Source organism: Oryza glaberrima, chromosome 3 (genome assembly GCF_000147395.1).
Source record: "Oryza glaberrima chromosome 3, OglaRS2, whole genome shotgun sequence".
Lineage (NCBI taxonomy): Eukaryota > Viridiplantae > Streptophyta > Magnoliopsida > Poales > Poaceae > Oryza > Oryza glaberrima.
Genome location: NC_068328.1, coordinates 3,260,943 through 3,288,916, shown reverse-complemented (window position 1 = coordinate 3,288,916; position 27,974 = coordinate 3,260,943). Strand labels below are relative to the sequence as shown.

General features: G+C 42.7%; 3 protein-coding genes and 1 long non-coding RNA gene across 13 annotated transcripts; 2 read left to right on the top strand and 2 right to left on the bottom strand.

Annotated features, from left to right (window-relative positions):
* Window positions 1-58: 58 nt before the first annotated feature.
* Window positions 59-17,395, top strand: LOC127767870 (DNA topoisomerase 3-alpha). 10 transcript variants are annotated; one of them, XM_052293341.1, is made up of 28 exons: window positions 59-447; window positions 1,621-1,666; window positions 1,745-1,799; window positions 2,028-2,100; window positions 2,376-2,498; window positions 2,580-2,701; window positions 2,775-2,847; window positions 2,958-3,074; window positions 3,197-3,280; window positions 3,920-4,099; window positions 4,218-4,346; window positions 5,186-5,260; window positions 5,610-5,699; window positions 5,807-5,911; window positions 7,231-7,265; window positions 7,343-7,472; window positions 7,613-7,665; window positions 7,739-7,835; window positions 7,945-7,983; window positions 8,154-8,232; window positions 8,353-8,424; window positions 8,583-8,666; window positions 9,148-9,312; window positions 9,436-9,550; window positions 9,909-10,230; window positions 10,869-10,974; window positions 12,839-13,829; window positions 13,914-14,242. In XM_052293341.1, exons 1-25 carry the CDS (start codon window positions 142-144, stop codon window positions 10,168-10,170), a joined length of 2,709 nt encoding a protein of 902 aa, XP_052149301.1. In that variant the 5' UTR covers window positions 59-141; the 3' UTR covers window positions 10,171-10,230; window positions 10,869-10,974; window positions 12,839-13,829; window positions 13,914-14,242. The 10 variants fall into 10 exon arrangements, with proteins under 10 accessions (XP_052149301.1, XP_052149295.1, XP_052149297.1 ...); XM_052293335.1 differs by having other exon boundaries at window positions 1,621-1,799; window positions 12,839-12,934; window positions 13,010-13,829; XM_052293337.1 differs by having other exon boundaries at window positions 1,621-1,799; window positions 13,779-13,829.
* LOC127767872 (uncharacterized) lies at window positions 12,087-12,606 on the bottom strand. The gene is made up of 2 exons (XR_008016525.1): window positions 12,261-12,606; window positions 12,087-12,152 (listed from the first exon to the last, which is right to left on the bottom strand). It is a non-coding gene; the product is annotated as an uncharacterized LOC127767872 (long non-coding RNA).
* A 394-nt stretch (window positions 17,396-17,789) lies between the features above and the next one.
* On the bottom strand, window positions 17,790-20,680 carry LOC127767871 (probable fructokinase-4). Its single transcript, XM_052293345.1, has 5 exons — window positions 20,174-20,680; window positions 19,447-19,694; window positions 19,021-19,312; window positions 18,528-18,680; window positions 17,790-18,449 (listed from the first exon to the last, which is right to left on the bottom strand). Exons 1-5 carry the CDS (start codon window positions 20,558-20,560, stop codon window positions 18,063-18,065), a joined length of 1,467 nt encoding a protein of 488 aa, XP_052149305.1. The 5' UTR covers window positions 20,561-20,680; the 3' UTR covers window positions 17,790-18,062.
* Window positions 20,681-27,051: 6,371 nt separating this feature from the next.
* Window positions 27,052-27,619, top strand: LOC127768803 (uncharacterized). Its single transcript, XM_052294452.1, has 3 exons — window positions 27,052-27,270; window positions 27,487-27,539; window positions 27,616-27,619. The coding sequence occupies exons 1-3, from the start codon at window positions 27,052-27,054 to the stop codon at window positions 27,617-27,619; spliced, it is 276 nt and encodes a 91-aa protein (XP_052150412.1).
* Window positions 27,620-27,974: the final 355 nt, after the last annotated feature.

Genomic DNA, 27,974 nt, shown 5'->3' with positions numbered 1-27,974 from the left:
TCTCTCTCGTGAAAAGCTTAACCGACCTAGCTCTCGAGAGCGCGCTCAGAACCAAAAATTTCGAAAAGGTAAGGCCGAAATCGCCGCCTCCTCCCTCCGGTTTCTCCCCCTCCCAGAGCGTAGCCTGCGCCTCCTCTCGCGATGCACCACGGCGGCGGCGGCGGCGCGATCCGCGTGCTGAATGTGGCGGAGAAGCCGTCGGTGGCGAAGTCCGTCGCGGAGATCCTGTCGCGGCCGTCGGGCGGGATGCGGTCGCGGGAGGGGCGGTCACGGTACAACCGCGTCTTCGAGTTCGATTACTCCATCGGCGGCCGCGCCTGCCACATGCTCGTCACCTCCGTCACGGGGCACCTCATGGAGCTCGAGTTCGACGACCGGTTCCGCCGCTGGCACTCGTGCGACCCCGCTGATCTCTTCCACGCCCCCGTTCGCAAGTCCGTACCCCAGGTACGGCTCTCTGTTTCCTGCTACCCATTTCTCCGAACAGTTGGTGCGCAACGCGCGGTGTCCTGTGAATTGTGCCCTCACCAGTCACGTGTCGTTTTTTGCATGGTGTGGTCTCTTAGTGTCTTGCGTCCATGGAGTTGGCTGTGTTTAACTCACGGTGAAATGTGCGGCACTGAAATTTCGTTGACTAGTTTATGTTCGTGCGTTTGGTGGTGTACTGTACCTGGATTCCAGTTCGTGGGGGCCTGAGGGTCTAATAATGAGTACCTGATTTGTACTATCAATGGATGCGTCTGCTGATTTTGTTTAGGGTACTGCACTTAAGGAACTCTATTCTAGGGTTCTTCAGGAGCTTGATCGGGGGACATTGCGTGATTGCTACTCGTTTTTGAATTGGGAACCACTAGTGCTGCTGGTCATTTGCACTGTTGCGCAGCAGCAATCTGGTTCCAGTCATATACGTCTGTGTGTTGTACTATACATGTGATACATTAAGTTATTGTTATTGTGATAGGAAGAGGGATACAGTAATGCATAAACTGTCCTATTTGGTTATTTTGAAAAACTGAAGGCTATACTTGCTATTGCTGGTATAAGAGGGTAGTTGTATGCCGGGCTGGCCGACCTAGTATGATTATATGAACACCCTGGCAGATACTATTCTCAGGCCTCAGGAAGTCGGGCTTTTGTTCTGAAATTAAAGTTTATCCTACAACATCATTTATCTTGCAGAAAAATTACTAAACTAGAGGCAGAAGTTAAACAGCTATACAAGTTTCCTCTCATTCTTCCGTTCTTCCAGCATCAGGAGAACAAGATGCTACTCTTTTTGTCGGTTGCACTGCCACAACCATGCTGGAGCTTGCTTGTTGTATGTGATTTGGTGTAGCAGTATGTTTTCTCCATAGTCATCATTGATCTGATAGATTGCCTATGTATCTTTTCCTTTTGTCTTTTTAGAATCTCCTATCTTAGATGGATTTATTGGGTAACATGCAGGCATGCCTTAAATTGCTGAGAATGACCATGCTCATTTGTCTATTTGGCCAAACACGTGATCTGTTTTTGTGTTTTGATGCTAGTGGTATGGTCTGATGGTAATGAAGTTATAATTACTGCTCCAGTTTCTTTTTTTTTCAGCTGAGGTATATTCATTTTTTTAATTAATTGCAGGATAAGCAAGACATAAAAAGAACATTGGAAGAGGAAGCCAGGAAGTGTCAGTGGCTTGTGCTTTGGCTTGATTGTGATAGAGAGGGTGAGAATATCGCATATGAAGTGATTGATATATGCGCAGGTGCCAACAGCCGCCTCAACATTTGGAGAGCTCGTTTCTCAGCTTTGATTGACAGGTATTTGTTGCTACTGATGACTTTCTCTTCTTGATTGCAAAGATGGCATATCCATCTCCTGCATCGCACGGGTATCCCCATTCACTTCACATCCGGCCCGATTGGTGTTACTTTGAGTTAGTTGTATGGAGATGAACTATGGTGTTCAAGTTGACTGGATAAACCCGACCCACAGTCCCACACTCATCCCAAATCTCCTGTTAATGTCTTAAAGAAATGAAACTGCAGGGAAATCCATGAAGCTGTGCAACATCTTGACAGACCCAACAAGCTCTTTGCTGATGCTGTTGATGCAAGACAGGTAATTAAATTATCATTCCAACCTTTGTTGATGTTGCATTCTCTTGCATCACATCTACTGAGAAGTACTACAGCAACTCTAGCAAACTAAGGTCCTCGAAGAGCCTCTGCCACATGTTCTGACTATAATATTATAGCTTTTGTACTGGTATAGGAATGGAATGGGACGACAGTATATTTTCTCCTTCTTATATTATTCTTCTCAAATGAAAAGCATTTTCTTGCACCTTCTTACTGTCTTGAAGATCTCCGATGATTATTAAGAATTTTGTACAGGAAATTGACCTTCGCATCGGTGCCTCCTTCACAAGGTTCCAGACAATGCTGCTGAAAGATGCATTTGTTCTTGATGACACTGGTGATGATAGGAATATAATTCTGAGTTATGGTCCTTGCCAGGTACTTCACTATAGAGTATGAACAGAAGATACTAAATGATGCCTACTTTCATCTTGGTGTAACATGTTCTTTGCATTGCAGTTTCCAACCCTAGGATTTATTGTTGAGCGTTTCTGGGAGATTCAAGCTCATGAACCTGAAGAGTTCTGGACAATAAATTGTTCCCACACTTCAGATGAAGGCACTGCATCTTTTGGTTGGATGTAAGATGCACTCGACATGTTGTACTGATTCTTTCATTACAAACGTCATCTGAGATTATTTCTTGTTTGGCAGACGTGGTCATTTGTTTGATTACTCATCTGCTGTTGTGATCTATGAAATGTGTGTTGAAGAACCAATGGCGACAGTGAGCCCTTGACATCTTTTATTTCAACACCAGTGTTCACGAAATAATAACGATAAGTATCTTTGATGACAGAACAAAAGTACCAGTTTAGTTGTATTTTTTCCCTGCAGGTGCAAAATGTAAGGAATCAAGAGAAACTAAAATACCCCCCATATCCACTAAGTACCATAGAGCTTCAGAAACGTGCCTCTAGGTACTTCAGAATGAGTTCCGAGCACACAATGAAGGTGTTAAAAATAATTCTATTTTGGTAACCTTGTATACCTAGAACAGTTTTGCTAGCCAATTATGGCCACATATCACTGAACTGATTGTTTTGCTGAGTGCTCTCTTGTCCTGTCTATATCAGGTGGCTGAGGAACTTTATCAAGCTGGATTTATTAGTTATCCCAGGACAGAGACTGATAACTTCTCTCCAAACACTGACCTACATGTATGTTTTCAAATTTACTAGTTCCTCTTGTCCATTCTTATTTCATGGTTTGATGATTCGGATTACATGTTATTGAATATTTGCACCTATAACTTTCATTTTTACATAATTTACATGATAAAGAACATGTTCTCAAAGTCAAATACTCCCTCTGTTCCTAAATATAAGCATATATAGCAATTCAAACTTTGTACACAAATATAAGCATTATCTTGGACACAGTTTTCAAAGTAGGGGAATCTAAGCAATTTCAGCCAGTCAGATGATTGGGAGGGAATCCAAGCAAGGGCATTTGAGTTTCCCCTAAACCCTTAATCTTTTCTAAACAACCTATAAATACTTATATCTGGGAACAGAGAGAGTAATTGGTTTGTTACTTTTTTTTTTGGTAATTGGTTCCCCTTTTCATTTTGTGTGGATATGCTAACACATGATGATCCCCGTCACGTTTAAATATTTGATTTATAAAATTCTAATCATATGTCATTCATGAAATGCCACTAGAAAATATTAAAAGCGTTTTCTACACTCTGATAAATACCTGCGATGGTTATACCATTTTAACCTTCCCTTGTTTGTTTGTTTTTTCAAAAAGAATATATCTATTTTTTCCGACATGTTTGGGTACTTTTGATGTAGTCCATCGTACATGAACAAGTGGCTCATCCAAATTGGGGAACATATGCTCAGCGTCTTTTGGATCCTGAAGCAAGACTTTGGAGAAACCCCAGCAATGGTGGTCACGATGACAAGGCACATCCTCCTATTCATCCAACAAAATTTTCAGCTGGGGAAACAAATTGGACTGATAATCACAAAGTATGTGTCTTTCCTATATAGCAGATACTATAGCATTTTTAATATTTTTTAAAGGCAGTATTTCTTATGCTCTACAAGTGTGTAATAAAACTCTTCATATTTGTCTTCTTGTGTCCAGAAATTGTATGAGCTTGTTGTTCGCCATTTCCTTGCTTGTTGCTCCCAACCTGCAGTTGGAGCTGAAACAACTGTGGAAATTGACATTGCTAGTGAACAGTTCAATGCATCAGGGCGCGTTGTTCTTGCTGTGAGCATCCTCAAACCTTGCTGGAATCGTCTATTGTTTCATAGGTGTTGCAAACGTGTAAATAGGCAGTATCCATACAGGACATGTAAATATGTTACATATCCTATACCTCTAATTCTGCTTGTTCTTTAGTTCTTTAAACACTTTGCTCCACTAATAAATCTGGTAAACAAGAGTAGGAGAAAGTGTATTTCAATCAGTAATAGAAACAGCTTGATCTTATGTACAGAGGTGACATAGTCTTAACTTTTAAGCTCTGAGAAGCGTCTTCTTTGTGTTGAAGCTTCAATGTGAGTCTTGGGTTGCCATTCCTCCTTTAGTTTACATTAATTGGTTCTTTAATAGCATTGTTCTGAAAAAAAAAATTCATAAAACAATTAACTGTGCCAGTTGTGGTGCACTGCAATTAATATTTATTGGGAAGGGAAACATAAAGGATGATAAAATGTTTAGTCAGTAAACAAGAATGAAATGCTAGGAGAACTCATGAAAAATTTAACTTTGCCAATTTTGATGTACTTTAACTGCTTTGATATTTATTGGAAGGGAAAGAAAGGAGGAGCATTTAAATAGAAAGTGAATTACACAGCCAATATGCTTAACTGTTTACATTGCCAGGTATTTAGGTAGCATATTTAGGAAATGGACCTTCTGCTGGTACAGGTGGAAATGCTGTGCCCAGGAGTTCAGGAATGCAGTGTCTTTAATTTAATACTCCAGAATACATTTTCCTTTCTAACGTTAGTTCTAGTGCAATAGGATTATTTCATTTCTGGGTTACTTATGGCAAAATTCCTTTTCTGCATGTCCTATAAAATATGTTATATACTCTCTTCTAGAAAAATTATTTGGACGTATATCGGTTTGACTCATGGGGCGGTACATTACTTCCGACATACATCATTGGACAACAGGTTTGCTTCATTTGTACCAACACTTTCTCATTCATTTTATAGTGTCTTCTGTGCTATGTGGGTAAAAATACCTGTGTGGAATGTTCTTATAAAAGCCTGCAATTTAAGGATGACTGTAAATTTATATTCCCAATTAAAAAATTGATCCTTCTGATATGTTGTAACAGTTGGTGATTTATAGGGAAACTGTGCAATTCTGTATAGCAGTGTATTAGTCGCTACAATTTGTATGCATTGCTTGCTCAATATTTAGTAACTGCAGTATATATGAATCAGTTGTTCATTTTTTTTGAAAGAATATTCTGGTTGCTTTTTAGTTGTTTACCATGAGGAGTTGATGACCTTGCAGTTTGTTCCAACAACTTTAACGCTTGATTCTGGAATGACTCGCCCACCTCCTCTGCTTGCTGAAGCTGACCTCCTTGGTTGTATGGATAAAGTACACTTCTTGTCAATCTGCAACATAATATTTTCTTGTGGCAATATCATATGTATATTGAGTTGTGCCACTAAAATATTTGACTGATTGACTCCTTTCGCTTCCAGGCAGGAATTGGCACTGATGCAACGATGCATGATCACATAAAAAAGTTACTTGACCGTTGTTATGCAACCAAAGATGCAAATACACGGTTCTCCCCAACAAATCTAGTATGTTTCATCACAACTAAGTTTTCATTAGATCATTGCATGTAGCACAATATTCATTGTTTGCAATTATTTACATGTTAGTGTTATTATGACATGGCATCTAACAGAACTTCAGCTATCTAATCTCATCTTATGATAATACAATTTGTTTGATTACCTGGCTAGAATATTCTGAATATAAGTTTTTGCCCGCATTGAGAGAATTATATTAAGCCTGTGTGCAGATAGTCATACCTTAAGTCATAACATAAGATAAATAAACAGAATTCCCATTTCAAATATAATACTCTGTAGTAGCATGTTGCCCAGATGATTTTTTTACCACAACAACTCCATTGCTTTTCTGAAGAAATCTCTTATTATCATGTGGGCACTGCTGTTTGGTATGAAAGTAAGGATTCTATTGAGAACCAGGGCTACCAACCAGGGCTTGAACATTGGTTCTCACAGAAAAAAAATGCCCCTTGTTGTTGTGTTCCCCTAAAGTACAGGTTAAGACACGGGCTGTGTCAACGAGTTCCCGTACGAGTAAGACCCGGCTTTTGGGGCATTTTCTTGACCTTAAATGCAATGCGTTTGGGACGTCTCTTCCCTTGTGTTGAGCTTTTCTTTTGAATGTCAGATTCATCAACATTTTTCATGCTTATAGTCATACGTAATGCATCCACACTTTTGGAGAAAATAGCTGAAAGTATTACTTCTAATGACATATTCTATTTATTTCCGTTACATATACCTTCTGTGATTTCTATTGGACTAGTCCTGATAAGACAGTTTTGGGGGTTGTGCCGACCCGGCAAAAGTTTAGTGGGTTTTTTAGCCAGGCCGGCCTAAGATAGGCGGACCAATTTTACTTAAGAAAAGGAGTATTTACAAGTTTCAGACTTCGACAAGAGGCTGTCGAAGTGAAAGGATGTTGCCACAGCGGCAACTTCCTAAAAAGAAAAAATACAAGTTACAGAAGGTTGTTACTCTCCTAAAACATTGAAAACCCCAGCTTCTTTCCAGATCGCTGCTTCGTCTTTAATTGCGCCAAAAAGGAACCCCGCTGTTCGGCTCTGATTCTGGAATACTCGCGTGTTTCTCTCCTTCCAAATCATCCAACAGACCAGCAGCACCAAAGTGTCAAATGCGCTAAAAGTTTAGTGGGTTGTAAAATATATTTATCCGGTTCACAGGAAATACTGTTCTCTGTAATATATTTTTTCTCCAGTGCAGATAGTACTTGTCCATGAGATACTTTTTCTCCATTGTACTGAAAATGAAGCTCATCTGCTAATTTCACACGTGTCTTTTGTTTCTTTTTTCTCTAAATGCAGGGCGAGGCATTGGTGATGGGTTACGATGAAATGGGGTAAGTTGATTCTTAAACCTCACTTACTGAACCCATGTAATATGTTTGGTTTCTTGAAATAATTTAAGTCATTTTAGGTATGAGCTTTGGAAACCTTATTTAAGATCAATGATGGAAGCTGATATGAAATCAGTTAGCATTGGTACAAAGAGTAAATCAGAAGTACTTGAGAATTGTTTGCAGCAAATGAAGGCTTGTTTTCTTGATGTAAGTTCTTTTTTATGTATGTATAAAAGTAACAATATGGCGCAGGAAGTGAAGCATAGAAACTGTTCATCATCTATTGAATTGCTCTGACCTCTGAGTTTATATCTAGTAGTTAACCACTTATCATTGGTATAATGCAGGCAAGGGCAAACAAGGTGAAACTCTTTGATGCAATGGGAACATTCTTTGCAAGGTTTGATTGGATCCATTTGGCTTTCTTCTTTCATTGCTACAAATTTCTAGCTTCACTTTGACTTTTGATCTAGGTCAAGTAGACCGGTCAATGAGACACAGAACTCCATAGAAACTGTGAGACCATGTGCTGCATGCAATGAATCTGAAATGTTTCTGAAGCAAAGGCCGGTAAATTATCTTCCCATACATCTTTTCTTTCTTGAAATGGTTCTGAAGCTTAGGCATATTGGAAGTGTCGCACTATGTCCATGCTTGAGCTTTGCTTTTCTTTCCTCAGACTGGCGAATTTATGGTTGGGTGTCGGGGCTTCCCTCAAGTGAGTAACATGTGTGCTTTGCTTAGTTACCAGACCTCTTGTTAGTAAAAAAGGAAATAAGAAACAATTCATTAATCTTGCCAGAAAAGAGCATATGGAACTAATAATGCAGCCAAAATAATTGAACTCCGACGAAAATTTTGATATTAATAGTCTTCCTGAACTTTCAGTGTAGAAATGTAGTTTGGCTCCCACGATCTCTTTCAGGGGCTGCTGTGACTGATCAAGTTTGTCCTACCTGTGCTCCAGGTGAATAATTTAGTTCCCCAATTATTGAAATTGTACCACTAGTATGATCAATGATTTTCACTGATGGACTGTTCCTTTGCTGATTCTCCTTTGAATATTGATAATCTGTTAAATTTACAGGTCCGGTTTATAAGATTCAATTTAAGTTTCGGCGAAGGGATATTCCACCAAATTTTGATGTCGATCACCTCGGTATACTCTCCTATTTCAATTGAAGTTCCATACTCACTTTAGTTTTTCAGTTAAAACTTATATGACCAAAAAACAAATCCTTCTTTCCTCTCAACACGTACACATCTTTTGTTTGGTTACATACTAAGGTGATTCGGACATATTTCATGCTGTTATAGGTTGTATTGGTGGATGTGATGACATACTCAAAGAGCTCATGGAATTAAGTAGATTTGGAAGTCATAGCCAGACTGCAACACCAGGTATCCGCAAAATGTTGAGTTCATCTTTTTAACCTCTACAAGTCAAGTTGTAGAGAATTAGATTCATTAGGGGTAATCGCAATCTTATGCTTATTGCAACTCAAAATATATAGAATCTAAAACAGGCTTGTTTTGTGGATTCACCTTATTTTGTCTCCCATGTTTTGCTTACTACTTCCTCCGTCTTTTAATAGATGACGCCGTTGACTTTTTCTCACATGTTTGACCATTCGTCTTATTCAAAAAATTTATGCAAATGTATAAGATATAAATCGCACTTAAAGTACTATGAGTGATAAAACAACTCATAACAAATAAATTATAATTACGTAAATTTTTTGAATAAGACGAATGGTCAAACATGTGAGAAAAAATCAACGGCATCATCTATTAAAAAAGGGAGGTAGTATATCGAAAGTAGGTCTTGTTGTCATTTGTTAAAAAACATGTATATTTTATGATCATATTTGTTGTTTCACAGCAAGAAATCAGAGCCAGACTGCAAGTGGTGTAAGGCAGGGGTCTTCAAGGCAAGATTTACATACTAGCTTTCATCCAGCCGTGCAATTTACTAACGGACAAACACCTGTTGTGAATTCTCAAGGTTTTCGTTCAACCCATACCCAAAGCTCAGGAAATGCATCAGGTGACTGTACTACTCAGTAATGTCTACAAATTGTTATGCAAGCCAATCTTCAGCTGGCCTGGCAACGAAAAAGAAGAGGTAATGCAAGCTCATGAATTGATCTTGAGCTATTTTCACACGCAGGTCAAGTACAGTGCACATCATGTCGAGAACCCTGCGTATTGCGAACTGCTAATACAGAGGCTAACAGGGGGAGGAAGTTCTATAAATGCCAGAATCTTGCATGCGGCTTTTTCGCGTATGTGAATCCTTTTAGTAACAGTGTTATTTTATCACACGATATTGATCTGCAGGGTGCATTTGCATCTGATCTATCCACTTGAAACTATCTAAGCATGCAGAGTATCACTAGTTATGCAGCTATCTCAGTTATGTTTTTCATAAATCTTATGTGCACATACTCCTATTCCAAACTAGGCAATAAACAGATTTATCTTAGCTTTCCCCCTGGTGTGATATTTTGCTCTAATCTCTATCAAGTTAAATAGCTAAAAACATAATAAGGAATATGATGCGAAAAGAGAAGCTGTCAATTATAGGGGTTTGTTTTAGCTATCTATGCATTGCGTTGCCTGATGTCTCTGTGTGCAACGCAGATGGGAAGACGATGTGGAGAACTCTGCGCCGAGGGGCCGTGGCGGGCGTGGGCGGGGCGGGCGCAGTGGCAGCAGGCAATCATCTGCATCTGCATCTGCAGGGCGGAGAGGCGGCACCCAAGGGCGAGGCAGGAGGGGCAGAGGACGGAATGCTGATGGCATGATGTTCGTTGCGGCGACGGGCGAGCCCGTTTACGGCAGCTGCTTCATCTGCGGCGACCCTACCCACTTCGCTAATGTCTGCCCCAACCTCGGGAGATAGATCTCAGGCCAATTGCTCCGCGATGCCCGTACAGATTGGCAGCGTAACGGCGTTGGCACGGTAAGTTGACCCCCCCCCCCCCCCTCTTATGCATTAGTAATAATCATGATGACTAGTTTATGGTAAACTTGTTAATGGTTTTCTGGAAATTGGGAAAAAAAATTGAGTATTTGTACTGCCGCCGATTCAGAACATATGTGAAGGTACTGCTCGGAACTGTCATGTGGCTATACAGGGCACATAGCCACAATGGCAGAAGGCAATGTCAACCAGGACCTGTACCTAGACTTGCAAACACGTGATGCGAGAGGGAAAGGCACTTGCCCACGCTTCAAAGTTGAAAAATGCTGCAAACCAAAAGCTGTATGAGATGATCAAATGATGGTATCTTCGAAATGTACCCACGGTGGGCTGCGATGCACGTATGCAGCCTTGTAAAGTCTTTCCAAGCAGTACCCAATCCCCTCATTGCTCCTGAGAAATTTCGTCACTCACCAAAACTTTTTAGTCAAAAGTTCAGCGGAAAAAATGGATCATGCCGTCACTCTTTTCCTTGCCCTATTACCATCAACCCGCTGTTTGTTTCGTCTTGTCACTTTCTTGATATATGACGAGTTGTTTCTCTAAATGATATGTTTATCAACTCTTTGTTACTGTAGGTCACATCGTTGTCATAACACGGCCCTCTTTTTTCTCAGATCACACGTACAAGCATGAAGCATCACTCGCAGGAATAAAGCCAATGCTCAAAAAAGCACTGGGTTGATGAGATCGTTCAGATGCTGGTTGAACGGTTAGATCAAGGTAATTGATTAGCATATCTTTTTTCTTTTGTGTTGAATCTTTCTGGTGTGACCAATCTCAGTTTGAACTCCTTGAATAATCAACTAAGCCTCCTTTTTTTCAACCTTTGCTCTTAAAACTAAGTATTTTCTTTAGCTAGCTAATTAGAGAGAAGAGAGCATAAAAGAGGAATGATTGCATACGTGAGGGGCTTTGCATGCTTTGGTGCTTCGGCTCCACCTAACGGTGTCGGCAACGGCATGGCTTTGCAGAGATGCTTCAGTTGTCACACATGCATGTAGTCTAGTTACTCTAGTAGTCTACTGAAAATCTTGGAAGCGATCTTTCCATGATCGGAAAGATTCGTAACGAGGACTACACGAACCGATCAAGCCCTTTGTTTACCATCATTGCCCACACGCCCACCTAGCAGCTGATAGCATATATGCTGCTGCACTGGCCTTAACTTTGTTTGCTACTACTATCAGCTGCTATGATTATAGGTGCCAAAAGGGGCTTTAAGTTGCTTATCATGTCCTAGTTAATCTCTCTTCCCTCTCCAGCCTCTCTTCCCTCTATCCACATAGAGGCTTAATTAGCAAATAATGAGGGATCGGATAGACTATCTAGTGAAGCTTCATTAATTCCTTAACGGGTGAACAACTTCCCAATTAATGTATATACACTGGGAACACCAATATGCTGAGTTTCTGAACCTTTTTCAAACTCCAAGCAACCAAGAACTTAACCACCAGCAATTAGTCTACCAAGACGAAGATGACGGAAGGCCATGAGACAATTCACTGGTACTCAAACACAACCATGGAACAACATCAACTGGCACTACACATAAGTTGATCGCTTGGTCTCGGTGCATATGTACACATCCAACCGAGTCTGGGATAGAGTTATAGGAAATGGAGAGCACTTACCAGTGGGCGAGATGAAAGATATATATCGATGCATGGTGATGGTGGATGGAGCACGGACGGCTGGCTGCACGGCCAAACGTCGTCCTACCTGCAGAAGCTTCACGCTGGCAGCGTCGCCCGCCGATTTGTGCCGAAGCCGAAGAACTAAACAGTTGAGTTGGGGGGAATGAAGCCTGGTCCGAAACCCCCCACCTAGCTTGCTTAGCTGCAGCTGAATCCGCCATTCCGCCCGGTGTTAGGTCTCGGACCAGACAACATTCCCCTCAACTGCCATAAAAATGAATGAATGAGAGGGAGACAGAGAGATATATATAGAGATTTTCATGTATAAGCTAGGAGCTTGTATATATATGGAGGGGCAGCTTGTTAGCTCACGGCAGATGACTCTGCTTTGAGCAGCTTTATGTCATACAAGTCCACATGCTTCTTTTGGCACCTTGTTGCTTTCACATTTACAGCTTGGATGAACAACGGTTCATCCAACCTAAACTGTACTGGCTACTTAGTCTTAACCACTGGCTAGTGCACTCAGTCTGACAATGCTATGTAATCCAAGTCAAACTTGCAAGACGTGACATAGCCATCTGTTCCAACATGAACGTCACGTCATCTATTCCAACATGAGCTCATGACCACTTGCTAGCAGCTAAGGGCAGCCACTGAATTAGTCATCTAGATTCACAGGATCATCTCAGACAAGAGATCAGCATTCAGCAAGCTATATGAGTATTATGATTAACCAAGTGGATGCAATGCATACATGAATATATAAGCTAAGCTGTTGAAATTAATTCACAACGCACAGCTGTTGCTGTGACATTTGCATGCGTGGTACATGATTTTATTCGCAAGCAAAGGATTTCTTTTGCTTTGCATGTACCGTGTTGCATAGCCAAGTTGTTTTGATTCCAATCTTAGCACTTAAGAAACTGTCCACCCCGGGCAACCTGCAGCTCTGCAACAACAAAGAGAACTTTTTATGTGGGGATGTGAAAGAGATCTAGCTTGAGCAAATGGATTTGATGGGGAGATTGAGAAAAAAGACCCAGGTGACTGAATCCAATAGTTAATTGGGATTGTGCAGGTGTAACCCGTACTGAACTACTAATCCTTTTTTCTCTTAGCTCATCATGAAGGTCAAAGATGGCCGTGTGAATCATGGAATAGTAATGCCAGGTTCTGGCAGTTTGGCTGGCTCTTTTTATGACAGAGGCTCATGGGAGAGTTTCTTGATTGATGTAGGGTAGGAATTTCTATTGGAAGATTGTAGAGAGGAACATGTTACATATGCTATATTCCTTATGGGCACGGTGATCTGTCGCATACCTATGTCTGCGAAGAATAAGCTGATTGGTTTGCAACTAACCGGACCACACAAGGTGGAGGTCCTGGAACACTGGTCTCCATGCCTGATTACTAGTTCTATTATTTAAGGATTTTCTTTTCTAAAATAATAGCACCTGTAGCTCTTACATTTTCAGAATTGCAGAATCTGATTATCAAACTTTAGTGTCTTTGGTTCATTGCCTCAAATTTTCAGGGAATTATTTGAAAATAAAATGAACCAGTCATTATTTCTTCAGTAGTTCAGTTCTTCTGGCTCCTTATCAGCTTTGATGGTTTTCTTTACCATAACGTGAGGCTATGCTTAAATCTCTCAGCCTCACATCACATGCAAAGGATTGCGTTTTGGGAAGAGATGGAGGACATCTGTTCCCCTCTTCTCTCTCCTCTCCAATCGTACAGTGTGAGGGGAGAATCGTTTTGCCTCCTGTGCAACCAAGAACCATTTTTTTTCCAAATTTCATTTGGGGATTTTTTTTTTTCATTTCTGGGCCTTTTGGTTGATCTTTACTACACGGATTTGTTCTGTTCCTCTCCAATATGCTCCAGATTTGGTGATTATGGGAATCGCAGCTTCTTGGTTGAAGATCTGCTGCATTGGTACGTTCCAGATATACTCTTTTATTCTGAACAATTTTGTTTGTACATGACACCCTGCATGTTCATCTGTGCAATTATTTGCAGGGAAGATTGGATCCTTGCTCCAATTGGTAAAAAGATTAGGTTATTGCGATCTATCCGTATGATCATTGGCATATGAAGAAAAACTGTCCCGTTCTTGGCTTAGCGCAGCTGAAGGTACTGCTGCATTGTAGCATTGTGAACTTTTCTAGGTGAAAGGCCTCATCTTCTGGAACCACACGTTGGTATGGGTGACCATGATTTTACAAGCGCTTCCTCCTCAACAATGTGGTTTGATCTGATTATCTTTGTGCCACATTAATAGGAATTTTGTGGAAAGGATTTGATTTTTAATCAACCTACATGCAAATCAGCGGTGCATTGATCTTCGATGGCAGCGAAGGCTCGTGCAAGGTCGCCGGACTTTGCACGGCAATTCTGGCCTGTGCTGTGCCATGCCTTCAGCGAATGCAGCCTGATCATAATGCTCTTTGTGACCGCCGTGGTGTCATTCACGGCCACAAGGTTTGCACGCATCTGGAGCCTACGACCACCGTGCATCCTGTGCTCAAGGTTGGATCGCCTCCTGCATGGAAACACCTGGTTCTCTGAAGATCTGATCTGTGCTGCACACAAGTTGGAAATCTCGCAATTGGAGTATTGCCAGAGTCACAACAAGCTCGCACACTCTGATGATCTGTGTGAAAGGTGCCTACTTTCATGTGCTGGTTTGGATGGTAAGCCCAATAAACTGAAGAGCATGAGAAATAAGGACAAGGTGAATTCTCAACCGAGGTCCAGGCATACACATTTATGCTCTTGTTGTTCAGAGACGTTTAAGAAGACACGGCATGCACACAAGCTACCTGAGCTTGCAAATGGCATAGTTCCAGATGATGTGAGCACAGTGAAGGAGAGAAGCATAGACATGACTAGTGTAGGGCATTCTTCAGATGAAGGTTCTGAGGACTTGTCTTATGGAGGCTACAGTAAGCTGAATGTCCGCCATGATTCAGAGTCTGAGAACCGCATCTCGGATGATGATGAAGATGAAGATGGTAATTCAATGATTCACAAAGCTACGCAGAGAAGCAGAGACTTCTTATTTCATGATTCGCAACTACAACCTATGATCAGTGACACCAACAGCTTGTCCATGCATCCTTCTGAGAATGTTGTTCTTGCAGAGCCGATGAATACCGCTCCTGTGCCAGTGAGTACTGCAGCAAAAACTGACAATGTGGCCACTGGCACCAACCTTGTTAGTGCAGCGAAATCTTCAGAGCATATTGCGCAAGGTTCAAGGGAAATTAGCTTGAGCAATGTCAATGTAAGTGGAAACAATCATGACGTGCAACCGAAGATTGTGCCTGAACAAGTTTGCGCAGAGCTTCCGAAAGAGAAAAGTATGTATCTTTATCCAAAATGCTGCAATCCTTATATAATTTGAATTTATCTGAGTATGTCAAATTTGTTCTGTAGCTTTTCTGGTTGGTATTGAGGAAGTTGGCGATTCAGCGGGTATTTCAGGAAGCCCTGATGAGGAAGTTGCTAAGGGTTTTGTTGCTTCTGCAAATGCAGGAATGAGTTCAGTTTTAGATGCCTGTATCAACCGCAAAAACAGTATGAAGAGTGCTTCTCGTCGTAGAAGCAACCTTCAATCTCCTCGATGGTCTGAAATAATCTCTGCTAAGGATAACAGTTCAAGAACTAACCAAGAAGTCAAGACATTCCTGTCCCAGATGTCTTCTGCGCGAGGCTTTGATGGTCCTTGGAGTGAGGTGGCCGCTAGTCCTAGAATCACACAGATTGATGATAAACAATATGATGCCACTGGGAGCAGACAATTTCTTGAGACTAACTACTCAAATATGGAACCATTTGATGTCCATGCTACTAGTGAAGATGAAGGTGATACCTCACTCGAAGGCCTGAAGCAGAAGGTTGAGCTTGGCAAGAAAAAAATGAGTATCCTTTATAAGGAGTTTGAGGCAGAGCGGAGTGCTTCAGCGGTGGCTGCGAGTGAAGCAATGGCTATGATCAATAGATTGCAGGAAGAAAAGGCTTCAATGCACATGGAGGCACTTCAGTACCTCAGGATGATGGAAGAGCAGGCTGATCATGACCAAGAAGCAATTGAAAGGCTAAATGACTTGCTTACAGAAAGGGAGAAAGAAATGCTTGACCTGGAAGCTGAACTTGACAATTATCGGAGGCTTCATGAACCATTTGGTTGCAAGTTTGATTTTACTGATGGAGATATGGCATCTGGAGTCTTGGATAGCTCAGATTTCATGAGGGATACCATGTTTGATTTTGAGGATGAAAAGGCAAATATTTTGAAATCCTTGAGCAAATTGGAGGAAACACTGGGCATGTCTTCCACAGATAGGCATAATTTTGGTGGCACATATGATAGTCTACAGAACATGTCAGTATTGCATCCGGAACACTGGAGCGGTGAGCCGGTTTCTTCTCAACAAATTGATGAAAATCAAAGTGTTGATTCCGGCTCATGTTCTCACCTAGATGATGGCAGAATCAGTTCTATGACGAGCGTTAAACATGAGATTTCACTTCTAAATACTAGATTCACGGCACTTGAAACAGATCAAAAGTTTCTCAAACAGATATTAAGCTCTCTAAAATGTAGTGATGATGGCGTACAATGTGTTCAAGAGATAACTGCACATTTGAGAGAGTTGCGAAGAATCATGACTGAGCAAAGAGAGAGGGCAGTTTTATGATCTCATAATTAATCTCTGAAGGTAACAATAGACCATAGTAGTAGTTAATATGAACATTGCTTCCATGATGTACATGCAATAGGTTACTCTTATACTCCCTCCGTCCCACAAAAAGCTAACCTATTATTGAATAGGTTTTTCCTGGTACAAACTCCTGTCTAGATTCGTTAGGAAACATTTCATTGAATACTAGGTTGGTTTTTTATGGGACGGAGGGAGTATATTGCAAATATCTGCTTTGAACTGTGCCATCAGAGTTTTTATTGACGATCCTCTACTTTCGTCAAAATTCCTTAGAATGCATGGTTAACTAAAAGGACACTAAAGTGTCTTTTGAATCTGCATTTTCAGCGCTAGCTACTCTATCAACTTCATTGACTTAGTATTATTTAATCTTCATATTTCCCCTTCTTTTAGAGAAATACTTTTCCTTGTATGCATAGAATCACGCTAGTTATGAAATGTTAGGCCTTGTTCTTTGTTCACTTATATCACCTTTTGTAATCAAGATATCCTGATTCGGTCTCTTTTGCAGATCTGAAGTTGCTGCCACTGATTGTTACAGCACCATGATGCCTTCATGGTGGCATCTCGCTCGGAGATTTGACAGGGTCATTTGTGACCTGATCTCCCTGAACATAACATGGGAGAACACAGATTATATACACACCGATCTTGTTGGATGAGATCTTTCTTGTACAAATTGAAACGGTTGTTATTAGGATTTAGGAGTAAAGCTCTTCGCTGTAATTATAGTTTCCGGCTTCTGCCGAGATGAGGAAGGAATTCACTTAGTAAGCCAGCTACTGTTCATGTCAGATAAGTTCATACCGTCTTGAATTTATCCAACCACTTCTGGAGACAATCTATAGGCTATAGCCTAGATGAACTTGAAAATTTTTAAAGTCTAGCGGTTGCAGGAGTGCTGGTCACAGGTTACCTCTGATGCTCGGAGACTCGGACGTGTACAGACACTTGCCATTGATCAGCACAATTTTGCAGTAACGAGCAAGGGTTCAAAACTACACACGAAAGTAAACCTTGCAAAGTGTTGTCTTGGCTACAGTCAACATCGGCAAAATTTTCCGTTATCATAATAAACTCGTTGATACTTCAGAACAAAAACAAGTTTGGTTCAAGAACCAGAACAGATGGCTCCAGAAAGGGGCAAAATATCATTGGCGCAAACAGATGATCAGTCGAAGATAACTTGGTTAGTTAAAGGGACACCATGTTCCAACAAATAGTGCAAAAGTTAGGGTAAAATACGATGTTTCTAGGCGAGACCACTACTGCACATTTACTAATAGCTTCCAAAACATCTTTCCAACAAATAGCTCTCCCTGGTGGCCAGCCTCCAACTATCACTCGTCACATGAAATCAGTGTGACGGTCTGGCAAAAGAAGAATCTATATGAATGATTTAATGGCAAAAAAGGGCCCCCATATACCATTCAAGATGGGATTAAGCCTGAACTGTGCTTCGCTCTGACACTGCCTCAAGCATAGAAAGGAGGTTGGAAACCACATTGCAAGTAGGAACATGCACAAGGCGGTCACTGAAACTATTAACTGCTGTCTTAGACAGCACTGAAACTTCAGAACAGAATGAACTTGCTTCAATCAACTCGCTCCACGGCGTATCGTCCTCGTTGATATTGGATTCTCTCAAGAGTTGTAATACTTTATCCAGGTGAGCAACATTCCGACCTGCCCCACAGCCAGTGGCAGTTGCAGCACCCACTGCATTTGCTAGTGTCAGTGTGCTAACTGCTGGCAAGTTGTGGAGGAACCCAAAAGCTATAGCAGCAGTAAAGCTATCTCCACATCCAACGGTGTCCACAACGTCAATCTAATGAAAGTACAGCACAGTGAATATTGACAAATGCAGGAATTACACAAAGATCCTTTATCAGCAGAATAAACATACCTTAAATGAAGGTGCACTGGAGACAGCACTCTTCGTAACCATGATTGATCCCTTTGAGCCCATTTTTATGACAACCCACTTTGTGCGAATCCCCCTCTTCAGCAACTCTTGCCCTGCCTGGATTGGGTTTCTGATGTTCGTCAGGGACTCAGCCTGTCAAACCAATAAACAGATTTATGAGTGAAATGAAGCAAGAATACAACACTAAATACACCACATTGGGTTCGCTGTTCTCTAAACAGGCCAGATTCAGCAAACAGGATTTTTTTACAAAAGCAGATTAGTGTTAGGCTGTACCCTTTAATCTTATTTTGGCATAAATGGTTTATGGTTGAATTGTTAAGTTTGGAGAAAAGGCAAAGCTGCAGATGTGAAGTCAAGATCAGCCAGCTCAAATATCATTATAAAAAAACATGCCATTTATGGTTCGCTTGGCTTTTACTAATTACAATTGAAGCTCACAAAGCAAAAATAAAACTGTAAGGCATCTAACCTCGTCTGATGTTAAAAGCAGAACATCACTGAGCCTCAGAGAATGCTCAAGTGCCCTCTGTTCATCAAGGGTACCATGTAAGAGAGATTTTCCTCGAGGACCAGGATCAAAAAATACTGCTGTTCCCGCATCAATTGCACAATCAATAGCGGACGAGATCACATCAGGGAAAAGTTCATCAAAAGCATAGCCATTACAGAACAATATTTTGGAGTGATGAATAGCTGTCTTGGTTTCAGCTGGGAGTTTACGTATCCAACTGAAAGCTGGCTCATCACTAAAGTCTGCTCGGCTGGCGTAGATGAAAATTGCAATGCAAAGCACAACAAGAATATTAGCTCATGAGAATTTGAAGCTGAAGTTGACAATATTCATGATGAAAATAATAAGAGCAGTAAGGCATGCATGAGAACATGAAGTTCTAACCTGCAAAATCCATGTCTCTGAAATGGGTCTACAAGAACCCAGCAAAGAAGGGTCTCATAGGCATTTTGGCATGCACTAGAATCAGAGTTATCAAGCATCCCAACAACACTAATGCCCTCCTCCTCAAGCACATCAAGAAGAAACTTCCCATAAATTTCCTCTCCTACATGCCCCAGTGTGGAACAGCGAAGCCCAAGCCTAGCTGCAGCAAAGGCCAAGTTGCAGTTTCCACCAGCCTCCCAAAATTTCTGCCAAGTGACGAAAGATAAAATGTTCAGAATAGCTAATAACCACTGATTGATTGATCATAATGTTGTTCAATTTATAACTGGGTTTCTTTTCTGGGTTCTCCATCTTCCCAAGCAGATAAAGTGCAGCAGAATAAGTAATACTAAATAACTAAATTGTCATAAAAACATTCTCATTTTCAACACAAACAGAACAAATGCAAACATTCATGAGATGTGTACATCTAAAACCTTCCGTTACTCATCGAAAGCCTCCACATTCCTTCCAATCCCCAAATTTATCAGTAGATACAATTACGATACGATCGCTTGAATCCTTCCTATCACAACACAAGCATTTTGAACCAAACCAAAGTGACTAGAGCTATAAATCTCCCAAAATAAATCCGGCTTTGTGGCATCTAATGCTGAATTCACCTGATGAATAACCGAGCCCCTAGATTTCCAATCCCAACAGGCGAAAGCTCTCGGCCCCTTACCTGGTCAGGCGGCGACGCGGCGAGGCGCTCCATGTAAGCCTCCCGCTCCTCGCGCGGAGCCGGCGGGAGCTGGGGCACGCTGAGCACGACGTCGACGCAGAGGTTCCCGAGCGTGGCGAGGTCCGTCTCCTTCCCCTCCTCCCCTCCCCCCTCCGCCGGCGGCCACCGCCTCCTCGCCTCGTTGACAGCCACCGCCACGGCCCGCGGCCGCGCCGCCCCCTCGAGCCTCCGTCGCGGAGGCGGCGGGCGGTGGAGCACGCGGGGCCGCGGCGCGCGCCGCCGCGGCAGCGGCAGCGGCAGCACGTGCCGCGGGTTTAGGGTTTGGAGCGCCATGGGAGAGCGAGCGAGAGAGAATGGATGGATCGCGAATTCGAGATGGGTTTGCATAATAATATAATTTTATCATTATTTCTCGGAATAGATTCGATTAGAGAAGAAAAAGGAGGGTTTATTATTATTTTATTCCACGAGATTTGGAATATGTTGGGAACTTTTTGAAGTTTGTGGTTAGGATTTGGAAGTATTTTGCTACAAGTCGTCAAAAGTAAAACTGTGCTCTTGCTAAAAGCAGTGGCCGAAAGAAGGGAGGAATCGCACTCAAACTCAAGGTCTCAATGACAGGTTCAAATCCTCCTTTTTGTGAGAGAATGGATGGCATCTGATCTGACTCCACGGTGCAAATCAGACGATTTGGTGGTGGGGAAGCATCAAAGAAGGCCCATGGGCCATCATGGCCTTCCACAACAAGGAAAAAGTACACCGAAGGTCCCTCAACTTGTCATCGAGATACAAAATCATCCTTGAACCACGAAAACGGATACAACGCATCCTCCAACTTACAAAACCAGTGCAAACTAGGTCCCTCGACGGTTTTGACTGACGTGGCAGCTGACTCGGCGTGGGACCCACGTGGGCCCTACATGTCAATCTGTCTACGTCATCACCCATCTCTTTTCCTTCTTCTCTTCGTTCCTTCTCTCTTCTCTCCCTGCGACGATGCGGGGCGTGGCCTTGCGGCGGCGTTGCTCTGCGGTGGCCGGCGGGGGATAGGTGGCGCCATCGATGCTGTCTCTCCCCGTTCCCCTTTTTTTCTCTTTTATTTTTGGCTTGTTTCTCTCCCCGATGCCGCCGCTTTCCATGGTAGCTGGCATGGAGGTTCGCGCTGGCACGGCCGAGCTCATGGCGTGGCGGCTGGATGTGGCCGAATGCGACCGGAGGCCAGGACGACACCGCTCGCAGCCGTCAAGCCCCCACGCCGTCAAGCGGCTCGTTGGGGACGTACCTCGCGGATAAGCAAGGGCAAGAAGGACAACGGCGGCTGGGGCGGCGGCGACAGCGCGTCGGCCGACCAACTCCCTCCTCGCTGCCTCGTCGACTGGGGGGACTTCGACGGTGCACGCCGCGTCATGGACGCCGTGCTCGCCGCTGCAGACCCTTTGGGTGAGGAGACAAAGGAGTCCATGGCGGCGCCCGACCGCGATGTGCTCCTCTACATGAGTCGCGGAGGAGCCCGGTGCGGCATGGCGCCATCCACGGTGGAGACGTCCGCGACGCGAAGACGGCCTCGGACGCAACGACCGCTGATGTCGCACGCCTCTTCGCCCTCTACCTGCCGGCGCTCACCTACGGCATCCACACCAACCTCCTCCTCCGCCTCCCCTTCTCCCGCGTCGCCGCCGCCGACCTCATCCTCTCCTGCCTCGCGCCCACCAGCTAGCTGCCCAGACTGGATAGAGAGGAGGAAGGGAGAGAAATGGGAAGGAGAGAGATGATGTGGACAAACTGACATGTGGGGCCCACGTGGGTCCCACGCTGAGTCAGCTGCCACGTAGACCAAAACCGGAGTCAAAACCGTCAAATGACTTCGGGTGACCGATTTTGTATAGTTAAGGGACCTCGCATATCTGGTTTTGTGGTTCGAGGATGTTTTTTATCCGATGACAAGTTGAGAGTCCTTCGGTGTACTTTTTCCCCACAACAACGGGGAAGCCTCCGGGACACGCGGCCCAGCCACCGAAAGGCATCAGCACACAAGCCCAATTACCTCCTGGGCTTTGCCCAGCAACGCCGGAGTCACACGCAGAATTCGATCAAATCGACCAGTCCACGCGACCAAATCGATGGGCAGAACGAGACCGACCAAATTCGCAAACACCAGCGTCACGTCATGCGCTCGTGTGAGAACAGATACGACTCATTGTTATTGCACAAGTATACACGATAACGGTTTCAGAGTACTAGTAAATTGGTCGAACTGTCGAAGTAGTCGCAGCCGTTACGATCGAGGAATGAATTCATGTGGTCGATTTGATCGAAACGAACGAACGAACGTATAGGTATGTATGTCAATTCAAGATTTCAAGGCCGCACGGTCGGAGTCAAGATCGAGTTGCTACATGGACTAATCAGAGTTTCATACACACGATGGACGCAGTCAGTAAGCTCATATAGTGATATATAGGCCGCATGACTGGCAATGTCTGTACTTACACTGCTACTGCACCTAACTAATTAATTATAATCATTCAACCTTAATTAGGATGCATGGATCGACCGAGCTGAAAACCGCGTAGTACTAGTACGTAGGAGTACGTACTTAACGCTGAACCGGGAAAAAAACCCCACGAATTAGTTAGTCGTAGTAAACACTAACGAATAGACAATAGACCCGGTCCTTAATAATTTGCTTTTCTGATTTCTACTCCATACATACGCAGTTGAACGTACGTGTTGGCCAACGTGAGTATATACAACGAGTTAGTATAAAAGGAAGCCCTTCATGTCCCATCACCCCCAACACAAACCAATATCCTTCCTTTAATTAAGATCATTCCACGTACTTAATTAATTGTCTGCTGCATTCAGCTCACGTACGTACTCATCGATCGAGCTTAAATTAGTTAGCTAGCTAGCTAAAGTTGAAGAGCTAGAGATCTCTCACATACATGGCGTCGGCGAAGTTGGTCATGGCGTTGGTGGCGGCGGCCGTGCTGATGCAGTGCTGCGGCGTGCTCCTCGCGGCGAGGCCGTTGGAAGGGGACGTCGCCGGAGGCGGCGGGTGGCGGCCAATGCAGACCGCCGGCGGCGGCGGCGGGAAGATGCCGGTCATGCAGATCCTACAAGCTGTCCCAATACCGCCGGGGAACGGGTGCAAGCAAGCCCCCAGCCCTCCCGGCGCACCATGCTTCGGCAGCCGCCGGTAGCTTAATTAATTAACTAATTACTGCTTATATAATACTCCCTCCGTTTCAAAATGTTTGACACCGTTGACTTTTTAGCACATGTTTGACCGTTCATCTTATCAAAAAAAATTTCTGAAATATCTAAAACTACATGTGTACATGAAAATATATTTAACAATGAATCAAATGATATGAAAAGGGTAAATAATTACTTAATTTTTTTAAATAAGACGAATGGTTAAACACGTACTAAAAAGTCAATGGTGTCAAACATTTTGAAACGGAGGGAGTAGTATTAATCAATCTCCTTTCTCGCGAACACGGTCGTCCTTGATCAAGCTGGGTTCCGATCGAGACCGGTTTTACTTAATTGCGTAGATGTTGGCATGCGTGTGTGTCTGGAGATTGTACTTCGATTTATTCGTTATTATTTTGGTTTGGTCGTTTTCATGATCTGCAGTTAGGATGATCGAGCTTCTAATATTAATTCCGTGCAAAATTGGAGTGCCGGAAGATGAATGTATAGCTGATCAAAGTTAGCTAGAAGTAGTCTATAATCAGTGCATGTCGTAATGCATGGGGCATTGTAAGTTGTAATGTTGTAAGCAAGTGAAAATTGTTTAATTAATTAGCTACTAGGCTGTTCTGGCCTGTGCAATATGGTCCCAAAAATATGGTTTATCCCTGTCGCAGTGCCGCTGCAGGTAAAATAAAGAGAAAAATCCAAGAAATATCATTACAAGTACCTAAATTCAAGAAACACCATTGGCGAATGCAAGTTTTCTAAAATACCATCATACAAACAATTTTTTTCTAAAAATGTCATCACCGTTATGATCCGTTCATCCTACGCCGTTAAATACACCGTTCATGCATCCTATAGAACTTAACGGAAGGTTGCTAACGTAACTCTAATGGCGATGGCGTTTCTGGGACAGCCGTTAAATACACCGTTCATGCATCCTATAGAACTTAACGGAAGGTTGCTAACGTAACCCTAACGGCGATGGTGTTTCTGGGACAAAATCACTTGTACGATAACATTTCATGTAACTTGTATTCGTCGATGGTATTTTTTGGATTTGAGTGTTTGTCAATGTCATTTCTTGAATTTTCTCTAAAATAAATGACATAAGTTCCATTTGACTAAAATTTAAAAATCGTATTGCGGTTTCTGTGTTGCTGTATGCCTTTATCCATTGTTTGTGTCATATATATAAAAACAAAAACGCGCGTGTCTATGTTCTCATTTTTTTTTATAAAAAATCTACTTCCTGATAATATGCAATCTATACACCAAACATCTTTCACACCATTTTGTTTGTACTGGCCTATATACGTTTGTTATACAACAGTGCGTAGGCTAATCATAGTTAGGTTCTTTGTGTGATACATATCCACCCGAATTCAGGTCCCCGACGACGTGCTCGTTAACAGTGAGACATCTCAAGATATGTTGACTAGTCTTTAGAAGATGTTTATAGGAGATGCATGAGCGTGCACGTGCGGGTATATGAGAATCTACTACATTTAGTCTGTGTTCGTTAGCTAAGGTTGTGAATCTTTCCTCCTAATACGTGAAACGGAGCGGCACATGATTAATTAAGTATTAGTCTTAAAAATTAAAATGAATTAATATGATTTTTCAAAATAACTTTTTTATATTTTTTTTTTAGAAAAGACACACCGTTTAACAATTTAGGAAGCGTACGAGTAGAAAATGAGTGAATGAAACTTGGGAAAGTGTTAAAAACACACAGCCTTAAGAAAAAAAAATGTTACTGTACAAAACTGGAGCTCAAAAAAGAATAAGAAAACATCGAGGGCCCCTTACGCTGAAAATGGAAAGATCGAGGTTTTCAGCGGTGAGCTAAACATATTATTGCACAAGTGTGCCTTGCCAGTTTCAGAGGGAACTACCAGTAAATTGGTCAAGTCCCAGCCGTTTGCGAATCGAGGAATTCATCGGCCGATCGATCGAAACGAATGTGTCAATTCAAGATTTCAAGGCTAGCTAGCTGCACGGTCGACTGTCGGAGTCAAGATCGAGTTGCACATACATGGACTAATCAGATAGTCATACGCACGCAGTCAGTAAAGCTTGGTCATTATTATTGTTGACACATATGAGTATGAACATATATACGAGGTTTAATTTCTACATAGCACATGTATATATGCGGCTTTCATATATACATCCATCTGTACAATGCACACTACTACTGCACGTCCGCACCTAACTAATTATTCAACCTCCGGATATGCATGGACCGCGCTGAAAACCGCGTACTAATTAGCTATTAGTCATAGTAAATACTTACGAATAGACAATAGACCCGGTCCTTTGTTTGTTTTTCTGCATACTCCATATGCAGTTGAACGTGTGGCCAACGTACGTATACCTGTACGATCGAGTTATCTATAAAAGGAAACCCATCCTGTCCCATGTCGTTCAATTAAGACAGTACGTCCACGTACTTAATTAATTGGCTGCTACATTCAGATCATCACTTACTCATCGATCGATCGGCACTAGTACTCTATTAGGAATACTCTAGCTGATTACATTGTATAGGCCTGAGATTAATTGTGGATCTCTATATTCCTTGTATTCCTAATAGTTTCATAACAATCAGCTTGATCGATCTTACAGCTTAATATAGCTAGCTAGCTAAAGTTCAAGATCAGAGATCTCACAAACATGGCATCGTCGGCGTCGGCGAAGTTGGTGAGGGCGTTGGTGGTGGCGGCCGTGCTGATGGAGTGCTGCGGCGTGCTCCTCGCGGCGAGGCCGTTGGCCGCAGCCGGCGGCGGCGGCGGGGAGGAGATGTTCGTCGTCACGCCGGAGATCCTGAAGACCACCGGCGGTGGCGCCACAACGACGCCTACGGGCAATACGTGCAAGGAAGGCCCGACCCCTCCCAGCAGCCCCAGCCCACCATGCATCGGCAGTACTCCCGGCCGCCGGTAGCTAGCTAGCTTAGCTTGTTACTTAGTTTTAATTAATTTTCTTTGTCGCGAACACGACGACCTCGATCGATCAAGCTGATTCCGGCCGGTTTTTAATTGTTTTCTGTACGTAGATTTTTTTTCAGTTAATAGAATAAAATTTCTGTCTTTCTGCTTAGTATTAATCAGTAGTGCATGTAATTAACGATACTAGTAATGGATGTGACACATTCTATTATCACAAATCTGAATAGATGTTAGTTTTTTATGGGACGGAGTGAGTATGTATTGGTATATATTGTCTTGAAATAAAAAAAAAACACTGAGACTATCACTCTAGAGAGAATAAGAATGCATTTTTCAAATACAATTTGTTAATCACCATGTTACGGAGTACTCCTATGTAGCAAGGGCTTACGGCTCATTGATTTAAGGAGCTGTTTGGTTGGGCTGTTTTCGGCCCGTATCAGATACCAGCGTGAATTGATTCTCTTACATCTGTTTGTTTTAGATGGACCGTAATCGGTTAGCCCGCAAACGAATACCAGCCCAATACAAAGTTGATTATGCTCCAGATCGGGCGTTACGCGTTACCGATACGGAGGCGGAGCGGAGTGAACGTGACCTAGCCTTGAGCACCGCTACCTTGCAGCGCACCGTCGCCGGCGCCGCTCCCCCTGCCCGGCGTGCGTCGTCGACACCGCTGCCCCCTACCCCGACGCCGCTGCCCCTCCCCTCGCACGCTCCATGACCGCCCGGAGATTGCCCGCCTCGACAAGGCCGACAACCCACTGCTCTGCTACCTTCAGTCCCTCCTCCATCTCCCTCGAGTTCCACATCCCTGACGACTGGATCTGCAAGAAGGACGAGGCTGTTGAGCATCAAGAAGGCATGGCAGAGTTCTTGAGGCACACGAAGAAGGCACCAGCCACCAAGGAGGTTCTTCTGTCGTTTCCGCCGTCGCCGGTGAGAACCCTCCCCTCACTGATACCACCACTCTTTATGATGATATACTTGTGATGCTGATGATTGATGATCTTTTTCTTTTCATTAACAAATCATGAAGTAGTTTATACTATTGAATCATTTGTATTCTTGATTGGTTGCATGTATTCCTGCCTCAGTTCTGTTTGCTTTATAAGTTTACATGAGTTTTGTAGAATCTGTTTTTCCCGATTGCAGGAAAAATCTGGAATAGTAGTTGATGGTTCTTTCATATTTGTTTTCGAGTCTAGGCAAGTTCCGAAGTTTTGTCGGACCAACTCATTTTGCTCTCTAGATTTTGAGAATTTTGAATTTCATTACTGCCAGGTGATATATTATTTTGCAGAGTGTCCGATTGGAAAAAAAAAGGTTTGTCGTGCATTGCCTTTTCGACAGAATTGTCATCTTGCATATATATAATCAATTTACTTATGTTTCGCAGCATGGACTGTTCCAAACCAATCTACTCGCTGAATCTGAGTCTACTAATCTAGTAGTTTCACTCATGTCAATTGTTCATCCATATATTTCCTCAGTACTTTATTTAGACAGATCACAATGTATCCTCTTGTTGTTTAGTTCATTGAACTTCTGAAGTTCTCACTCCCAGCATGGGTCTTATATTTACTCTTGAGTATTCGGAAGCTACATCTACAAGATCTTGTTCAGAGATCTTCCAGGATGAT

What these genes read in the sequence shown, in the direction of transcription:
- LOC127767870 (XM_052293337.1), top strand. Translation starts at nt 142, where the DNA reads ATGCACCACGGCGGCGGCGGCGGCGCGATCCGCGTGCTGAATGTGGCG. An exon ending in TTCTCAGCTTTGATTGACAG is followed by an intron (nt 1,800 to 2,027) that starts GTATTTGTTGCT and finishes ATGAAACTGCAG; the next exon opens with GGAAATCCATGAAGCTGTGC. An exon ending in TGAGTTATGGTCCTTGCCAG is followed by an intron (nt 2,499 to 2,579) that starts GTACTTCACTAT and finishes TTTGCATTGCAG; the next exon opens with TTTCCAACCCTAGGATTTAT.
- LOC127767871 (XM_052293345.1), bottom strand. Translation starts at nt 20,560, where the DNA reads ATGCAAACCCATCTCGAATTCGCGATCCATCCATTCTCTCTCGCTCGC. An exon ending in CCGCGTCGCCGCCTGACCAG is followed by an intron (nt 19,695 to 20,173) that starts GTAAGGGGCCGA and finishes GTCACTTGGCAG; the next exon opens with AAATTTTGGGAGGCTGGTGG. An exon ending in CCAGTGCACCTTCATTTAAG is followed by an intron (nt 18,450 to 18,527) that starts GTATGTTTATTC and finishes TACTTTCATTAG; the next exon opens with ATTGACGTTGTGGACACCGT.
- LOC127768803 (XM_052294452.1), top strand. Translation starts at nt 27,052, where the DNA reads ATGACCGCCCGGAGATTGCCCGCCTCGACAAGGCCGACAACCCACTGC. An exon ending in TGTCGTTTCCGCCGTCGCCG is followed by an intron (nt 27,271 to 27,486) that starts GTGAGAACCCTC and finishes TCCCGATTGCAG; the next exon opens with GAAAAATCTGGAATAGTAGT.